This window comes from Eulemur rufifrons, chromosome 10, assembly GCF_041146395.1.
Source record: "Eulemur rufifrons isolate Redbay chromosome 10, OSU_ERuf_1, whole genome shotgun sequence".
NCBI classification, from domain to species: Eukaryota; Metazoa; Chordata; class Mammalia; order Primates; family Lemuridae; genus Eulemur; species Eulemur rufifrons.
The window spans coordinates 11,220,563-11,229,749 of record NC_090992.1 but is presented as its reverse complement, the minus strand read 5'-3'; the positions used below and the strand labels follow the sequence as shown (position 1 = coordinate 11,229,749).

The 9,187-nt window shown below is 43.8% G+C and overlaps 1 protein-coding gene across 1 annotated transcript; it reads left to right on the top strand.

Annotated features, from left to right (window-relative positions):
* Positions 1–642: 642 nt before the first annotated feature.
* Positions 643–7,023, top strand: LOC138392987 (tubulin beta chain-like). Its single transcript, XM_069483992.1, has 2 exons — positions 643–744; positions 6,595–7,023. The coding sequence occupies exons 1-2, from the start codon at positions 643–645 to the stop codon at positions 7,021–7,023; spliced, it is 531 nt and encodes a 176-aa protein (XP_069340093.1).
* Positions 7,024–9,187: the final 2,164 nt, after the last annotated feature.

Here is a 9,187-nt window from a genome sequence, read left to right as displayed (position 1 = left end):
GGAGGCCAAGGTGGGAGGATCGCTTGAGGCCAGAAGTTCAAGATCAGCCTGGGCAACATAGTGAGACCCCCATCTCTAAAAAAAAAAAAAAAAAAATGAAATCAAGCAGGTGTGGTGGCAGGTGCCTGTAATTCCAGCTACTTGGGAGGCTGAGGCAGGGGGATTTCTTGAGCCCAGGAGTTTGAGGTTGCAATGAGCTATGATCATCCCACTGCACTTTACCCTGTGTGACAGAGTGGGATCCTGTCTCCAGAAAAAAAATATTGTAGAACAGTATGCATAGTTTGTTACTATCTGGAGAAAAAAAGAACATATGAAAACATATGCACATAGATATATATTTATACATACACATGTATACAAGCAAATATGTGCTTAAATTAGTAAAAATTCTCTGGGAAGATGCACAGGACATGGATAATAGCTCTGAGTGGATGGGAAGAGTAGAAAGGAGAATTTTCACCATAGACCAATTGTGCACCTCTTCAATTTGGAACCATGTGAACACAACACCTGGTCAAACAAATCAAATACAATTAAAACATTTTCAAAAAGACATATGACATAGTCAGACCTGTTTTTCAGGAAAGTGAGGACTGGGAGGAGCAAGAACCCAGGAGGAAAGAGACCAGAGGCAGGGCGATGAGGAGGCTTCTGCGCATGTGCAGTCATGACGCGGTGGCTCCCCGAACTCTGCGGAAGCGAGCGTGGAGGAAGGGCACGGATTTCAGGTATCATTCGGAGGTGATTTTACCTAGCTTATTTTGAGCATTTACTATATTCCAGGCACTTTATATACCTGGAGTCATTTAATCCTTCCAACCAGCATAAGGGATTTTATTTGTCCCATTTTACAGATGAGGAAACTAAAAGTCAAAGAGGTTAAGTGATTTACCAAAAGTCGCCCAGGTAGAGTAAATGGTAGAACCAGGATTCAAACTCCTACCCCCACTACACCACACTGCGGGGGGGATTGCAACACCAGAGCGAGTAACCAGATCTGGGGGCCACTTGCTGCGATTGGATAAAGGGAGGAACCTTGGGGAGAACATAAAAGCCTTTTGGCAGCTCTGAAAGACCTCTGGAGTTCCTGATATCAGAGATGGCTCAGGGAAAGAATGAGGGTACGTACCTTGGTCTGGGGGTTCAAGATCAGGGCCCCCCTTGAGGGGCAGATGGTTCCAATGTCTTGAGACTGACTCAGACACTGGGAAGAGCCCAGACCTCCCTAAGACCCACTGAAGCCAGAGGCTCCATGAGACTTACTTTCCCCAGTTCCCCCGCAGGGACTCAGCTCACTGGCTCCAGGGACTGGCCAGGGAAAAATGCACCTCTCCCTCCCCAGCAGGAAGAGCCAGAAAGGGGTTCCCCGGGGTGCCGTTTAGCTGGAACGGGCTCCATATTTTCCTCTCCCATCTCCCTGCAGTATCAAGTGTGTGACTATTGATTTCCTCCCTGCATTTGTTTTTGTTATCCATTATTTATGGGATCATTTTTCCATCGTTCGTGCATGAAGGCAAATTTTGTGTAAAAATCAATTGAGTGAGCGCCGCCGGTGGCTTGTTGCGTTTGCTTGGCTTTCATCTCCCAGGCACCAGCTCTCAGGAGATGCAGAGCAGGGTACTGGATTAGGGAGCTCGCCAGAATGGGAAGGGGCCGTAAGGACGGTGCAGGGTTCAGAAGCCTGCCTGGAGAGACCCAGCCTGTCCATCACTTTTGGTCCCTCCACCACGCACATTCTGTTGAGCTCGCCTAGAAGTCTAGGTAGCGATTAATGTCTTCCTGCCCTGATCCAACCCTCCCTTCCCTCACCCCTTTGCTGGGCTGCAGTCAAGAAGGGGCGGGGTCCTAGCTGCAGAACCTCCTGCATTTCATACAGATCTATTTCAATGTAGAAACCCACAGGGCTCTCCAGGATCAAGGTGTGGGGGCCTGCTCTCTAGTGGCTTACCCTGAAGACTCTAGGAAGACACCCTGGAGGATCAGGCCTGGAGGAGTGGGATGAAGGGCAGGGCTGACATTTAGCAAGCACCTGCTGTGTGTCGGGCTGACCACTTCACAGATACTCTTATCTGAGCTTCAGCACACCTTGGGAGGTAAGCTGCGTGTAAAGAAAGGACCAGAGAATTTGCAGAAAGCCCTGGTTAAAGTCCCTACTTGGCCCCTCCTAGCTGTATGGACGGCTTGTGACCCGTCTATGCCAGTTTTCTCATTTGTAAAATGGGAATAAAATTAGTGCTTACCTCAGATGCAGTCCTACATTTAACGATGGATGATTGGCTCATGGTAAAGACTCATCAGTACAAGCTGGCTCCTGCTGGGCATGGTGGCTCACACCTGTGATCCCGGCACTTTGGGAAGCCAAGGCAGGAGGATTGCTCGAGGCTGGGAGTTTGCAGCCAGCCTGGGCAACATGGCAAGACCCCATCTCTAAAAAAAAAAAAAAAAAAAAAAAAAAAAAAAAAAAAAAACAAGGCTGATTATTTATTCCTTCATGCCCATATCACGCCTCAACTTAAATGTCACTTCCATAGAGAGCCTGCCTCTTTTTACCCTAGCTAAAGTGGACACTGCCAACCCTGGCAGTAACTTGCTATCATACTTCTCTCTGTTTCCTTCATGCAGCATCACAGTCTATTTCCTTCTAGACTACCTGTGTATTGCCTCATCTGTCCCCAGTTAAAACATAAGCTCCCTGAGGGCAGGAACCCTGAGTGCCTGTGTTCAGATCCTAGCACAGTGCACAAGTGGCAAATAGTAGATTGTCAATAAATGTGAGTTGCTATTACGATCACTCCCGTTTTCCAGATAGGGGCACAGAGGTCAGGCTGAGTAACCTGCCCAAGGTCATGTCACTAGTAAGTGGCACAGTTGGAGTTTACACCCCAAAGCCATGCTCTTTCCAGTACCCCCACTTGCAAGTTGCCATGAGATGAAATTCAGGTTAATAGTTGGCAAAAGTAGAAACCGGTAAAATGATCCTTGTGACACTGCTCCTTCTACTACATCCTCCTCCCTACTCTATCTAGTTTTATAGTTCGGCAGGGGCCAAGATCGGGGCTACCTTTCTTAGCAGGTGCTTCTGACCGAGGAATCAGTCCTCAGAAGTATGTCCTCCTCCACTTTCTAGGGCCCTGAGGCTGTCCAGAGCCACCCCACCGCTCTCCACACTGGGTTCATGATAGGTTTCAGTAGGGCACAGTGCTGTCAAAGGACAACTCTGCACAGGCCAAGAGTCACAGGAAACTGTCGACAACTCTGCCCCAGGCTGAGTCTGTCAGGAGGTTGGAATGGATTTTTGTAAAATTTGGCACAGTTCTGCAATTTTTCAAATGACAGGTTGCCTGGGCTACATGGAGGACTTCTCATCCATCCAAAGTTTTCTCTAAGAGTCTGTTCCACTCTTCTTTGCGTAAGAACATGCTGTTCTCTGTTTATAGGGGCTTTTTAAAACCAGAAGGCATGCTAGGGGAGGCTCTGTGGAGCAGGAGTATTTTTTTTTTCAAAGTGAAAAGTTGGAAAGACAAAGAAATATAAGATTCTACCTTAGCATTGTCCAGGACCATGGTCTCTCCCAAAGATCACCCAAGTGAGCATATATGACTCAAAGAGCAAGGGGCAGAGTATTCAGGATGCTTTTAGAAGTCTCAGAAGATCTAGGAACCACCTAAGACTGGGAAAGATCTGGGATAGAAAAGACCTGGGAGACGCCTGGAAGACACCTAGACCAAGGGTCAGCAAACAATGGCCTGTAGACCAAAGCCGGCCTGATGCCTGCTTTTATAAATAAAGGGTTATAGGAGCACAGCCATGCCCACTGGTTTCTGTACTGTCTACGGCTGCTTCTGCACTACAATGGCAGAGTTAAGTAGCTGCAACAAAGACATATGGCCACAAAGCCTAAAATATTTACTGTTTAGTTTGTTATAGAAAAAGTTTGCCACAATTGTTTCCCAAACTGGGTTCTGAGAAACACTAGCATCCTTCAAAACAATGGTGGCCATTAAGAAAATTAAAGGGAAGAGGTCATTGTGTGATCAAATACGTTTGAGAAATGCTCTATTCTGAAAAGACTCTGAAAAGTTCTACTGTTAAAATAAACAGCAACAACAACAGGAAAAAAAACCTCCTGGAAAATTTCCCAAACTTATTTTACTTGTCTTTGGGACACTTTTTATGGTAAAACAGTATTTCTCGAGTTACCAGTGGCATGTGGACCAGAATTTGATAAGTATCTATGTAGCTCATTAATTCCAAAATGTCAGTCATTGCATGGCCTTTATGCTATTTGCCATATGTATGTACTACCCACATACTATTTATTGAATGTATTTACTAAACACATTTACTAAACATTTTTCTTTAAATTTACTCCTTTTCTCATCTTGGTCTCAACTAGGCAACAATATGCATGAACTCTTGTGTTTGATGTGCATGTGTGTATGCGTGTGTATGTGCAGGGTGGTGGGTGTAGCTATAAAAACAGACATGTTTTTCTGTGTATCTACCACCGTGGAGGAAGACATAACACTCTTTGGGATATTTTGGATAAATTAAATAAAAAAGGCAGTTCCTCAGTTGCATTTGTCACATTTCAGGTGTTCAGTAGCCACAAGTGGCGAGGGGCTACCATATTGGACAGTGCAGATACACAACACTTCCATAATCTCAGACAGGTTTATTGGACAGTACTAGGGCTTTCTAGAATCTTTTAAAACTGCTCAGCATTGTTGCCTCCTTCACCATCATCACTCCCAACAAATTTTTTTATAACTCTTCCAGCAAACCCTGAGAAGTATAGCTATCAGGACCAAAGTCAATACTCTCTCTTCATCTTATCTCTTCACCAGAGTCCACCACCCTACCCCAATACTCTGTGTGCGTGTGTGTTTCTCTCCCTCTCTCTCTCTCTCTCTCTCTCTCATACACACGCACACACACACAGACACACACATGCATGAATGCCACTAATTTCTATCTACACAACAGGGATCCAGAGCTACCTTCAGAGATCTAAGAACCAGTCTAGAACCTTCTAGACTGGGCAAGACTGACAAGGGAGCTTCCTTATTGTGGGCTACAGTTTCCCAACATGCAAAAGACAAAGACTGGATCAGATAGATATCACACATTGGTGATCTGTGAGCTAAATCGAGCTTACATATGTTTTTAGTTTAGCCCGTATTATTTTTTTTTCATTTTTATTTTATGGTAAGAGATAAGGAGAGATCACATTTTAGAAATCTAGATTTCCAGCTTCTCTGGAAAAATCGGAAGATTTGCTCACATTGTGCTTCTGTCCCCACATGGCAATCGTTAGCTGATGCTGAGTAACTTCCACCCTCTATAAGCGAGGCACGTGACCTCTGGTGACCTTAATCTGCAGCACTCTCAGCTGCCCAGTTTGTGGCTCCTCAAGGATATTGCAGTGTTTCTTCGAACCTACATGAGAACTGTGTACTACGTGGCACAATAAATAGGAATGAATTGGTTTTCAAGGACTGTATGGTCCCTGTGACTAGAAACTTCATCCATTAATAGGCTTGATGAGTTTGGGGCTGGTCCAGTATTTTCCTAAATTTGAGTATCTTGAAGCCTACGACATCTTCTTCCCAATGTAACCTATACTTGGCCTCTAGAGAAATGGCGCTTCTATTTAGGGGAGGTCGCAGATGCCTTTGAGAATTTGATAAAAGCTATAGACTTAGTAAGGGTGGGAATATACACTTAAAGACATAATTTTGCATACAGTTTCAGGGGGAACAAAGACACTCACCCCCAGCACATGCCTAGCTCTCCCCAGAGTCCTCAGATCTTCATTCAGAATCCCGCTTTGGACACTTCCAGTTAAAATAAGAGACTGGATGCATACTTCAGCTCTACTCTCTCCGAAAACCTAACCTTAAAATAACAATGAAAGGATTTTTAAAACATTAAGTCCACAGGGACAAAGAAAATGAAAAAAGACACAATTGCAAAAAAAAAAAGACAGAGAGAGACACAAATAGATAAGAGGTAATTTGTATAATAGACTCAAGAAACCTGAATCCTACACAGGGGAAAAAGCTGAGAAGCTACCTGAATTACACAGCAGATTCCCTAAAAGACTTGTGAAGTGACAGGACTACTATGTCTGGAAGTGGGAATTAAGAGAAAGCTGCAAAAGGGTGGATTGGCTGAGAGTCTGTTTAATAAGCAGTTAGATCCCCGGGTTACCTCCGTCATTTGGCACAGTAGGCAACTGCCTTTCCCCAATCAGCCCAGGAATTCAGACCCCAAAGGCTGAATGAGCTCACAGCTGTAAGTACTAACACAAGTCAGAAAGATAGAAAAATGAAGATCAGGGAGGGGAGAACAGGAGGCCTGGTCAGCATCCTCTTATCTGTGAATTCCTGCCAGAGCTGGGACAGGCTTGGGTGTCACCTTGTGCCCAGCCCACAACAACTCACAGTCCCTCTGCCCTCCGCTCTGTCCAGTCTCCCCAGAACTACTGAGGAACTGGCTTGGCTGAGCCAGGACTATGTATTCTAACAAAATATTTTAATTTCACCCCACCTCCTACACCCACCCTGCCATTTGTTTTCAAACTTAAAGACGGTTGGAGTTTTTATTTTTTCACTGGGGGCTGCAGCGTTCAGGGGCCACGTGTCCATGAAGGAGGTGGACGAACAAATGCTTAATGACCAAAACGAGAACAGCGGCTATTTTGTTGAGTGGATCCCCAACAATGTGGAAACAGCTGTCTGTGATGTCCCACCCCAGGGGTTAAAACTATCTGCCTCCTTCATTGCCAACAGCACGGCCATCCAGGAACTGTTCAAGCGCATCTCAGAGCAGTTCACAGCCACGTTCCGGCACGAGGCCTTTCTGCACAGGTACACAGGTGAAGGCATGGACGAGATGGAGTTCGCTGAGGCCAAGAGCAACAGGAACGACCTGGTGTCCGAGTACCAGCAGTACCAGGACACCAAGCCCAAGGAGGAAGGGGAGTTTGAGGAGGAGGCGGAGGAGGAGGTGGCATAAAGCATCTGTCACCGGGTAAAGTATGGAAGTGGTGTGAACTCTTTCTTCACTCACAGCCTGTTTTCTGATAGCCATGGCTCACCATGAGTGCACTTGCTGTTCTTCCTGTCTTGACATCACATACTGCACAGACAGCACCGTCAAAGCATTTTCATAAGTGGGAGGAAAAAAAGGTAGGGGTTGTGTTTCTGCCACACAGTCTAGAAGTCTGAATTCTGGGAACCCGGGAGAAAGCACACTCGATAGTAACTTCTTCCAGCTCTAATTTAATTGTACAACTATCTTTTCTCAAACAAAATAGAAAAATGAAATAATCCAAAATAAATATCAAATATAAGACATGCCAATGCCTATGTAATTCAGTGCACATAATGTCACAGCTGGCAGCTTCAGAGAAGAGAGGGGACCAGAGCAGGGTAGCTCCAGGCTCAAAATTTCAACTCTTAATTGTTAGCAGCACCAGTTTAAAAAAAAAAAAAAAATTTAAACTTAGATTATGACTCCTAAGGTGGTGCTTTTTTTTTTGTCACTCTACCATGCTGTCTCTTGGGAGACTGACTATTGATCTGCAAAATAATTTTGTCAAAGCCATTTGGAGTCTTTATTGGCAATTATCTCATCATTTAATTGGCACTTTATTTTTGCCTTCTGTAAAGTCCTTCCCAGTTTGCTAAACTGGTTTCATTGCTTATGGGTATTTGACCCTAAATTTGGATAGTCACATAAAGAAAGGCCTTTGGTTCATCTAGTTCTGGGACTCAGGAACTTATGGGTTGAATCCAGGGGATCCATGGTTGAACTTTATGAAGTTAGCAAAAATTCAGAGTACATAGAGGTTCATTTTTCTCAGTTAGAGAAACAGTTTTCCTCAGATTCTCAAGGGAGACCATGAATCCTCACCAAATTGAACTACTACCTCATTGGACTTACCCAAGTTAAAGGTGGGGAAACTGAGGTACTGAGAAGTGAATAAAGTTGCCATAGTCACACAGAGCAGAGTAAGGTCTGGAACTCAGATCTCTGTGCACATTCCAGGTTCTTTCTCACTATACCAGGAGGCCTGTGTGTTATATTCTGACCAGAGATGATACTATCTCTTTCAGTTAGCTTTCTTCCAACCCCTTCTTTTCGCAGGAAGAGGAATTCATTGAGGGGAGGGAGTATGCAGGGCTCAATACAAATCACTTCAAGCCCTAAAACAATGGCTCCCTGCTACCTCTGGGCAGTAAATCAGGATCACCACCTTGGAGCTCTGTCAAAGACTTCAAGACTCTTAGCTCCCTCACATGTGGGAGCTCAGCTGGAGCTTCTGCAGTCCGCAGTCCTTGCTCAATCCCAGCATCAAGTGGATTATTAAATGATGTCATCAGCGTCTTCCCCAGCCCTATCCTATCATAGCTGGGTACACCAAAGAAAAGCTCTTCTAATTGGAGAAGTGGGCTCACCTGAAGGAGGTGAAGGAGCAAAGATACATTTTTAAGGAAATTTAATAAAACTAAGTACTGTATGTACTGAAACATGCAGTAGATAAAGGTAACACCATTATCGGTATAGTGTCTAATTCCACAGTAGTAACAGATAGGCTGCTTTAAATTCTACTTAGGAGGAGGTGGAATAGAATTCAAATCAACTTATAAACACTCTTTATCTTTGTGAGCAGACAGTTTTTATACATTATGGTGTCTGCATCTCCAAATTGTCAAAAAAAAATTTTTTTTAATCACACAATTTTCAACTGCCCCTTCAGTTCATTTTTTAAAATTATTGATTTTATATAAAACTTCCTATGATCCTTGGTGGGGAAAGACCATTCAAGATTATTATAGCTCTGTTTTTCTGATATCATAGCAAGAAGTTAAAGCCCAACGACTAAGAATAACAAATCAAGAAATGGCAGCCAATAACATATCTCTGGCATATTCACAAGAAACTGACAATGTTGTTTACCTTCAGCGAAGGGAACTGGGTGATGTGGGTCAAGGGAAGGAGAAAGACACTTCATTGCAAACCTTTTCGTTCTTTTGAATTTGAATCATGTATTATTTAATTAAAATATTAATAAGCAAAGCTTGAATTTTGAAAAGAGAAAGAAATATATATTATATATGTTTTAAAATGTCAAAAGTATATGACTTAAACATTTAATAAACTTCCAGAAGAAAGA

Coding starts and splice junctions, on each gene's coding strand:
- LOC138392987 (XM_069483992.1), top strand. CDS start 643: ATGAGGAGGCTTCTGCGCATGTGCAGTCATGACGCGGTGGCTCCCCGA. Junction 745..6,594: donor ATTTCAGGTATCATTCGGAG/GTGATTTTACCT, acceptor TCAAACTTAAAG/ACGGTTGGAGTTTTTATTTT.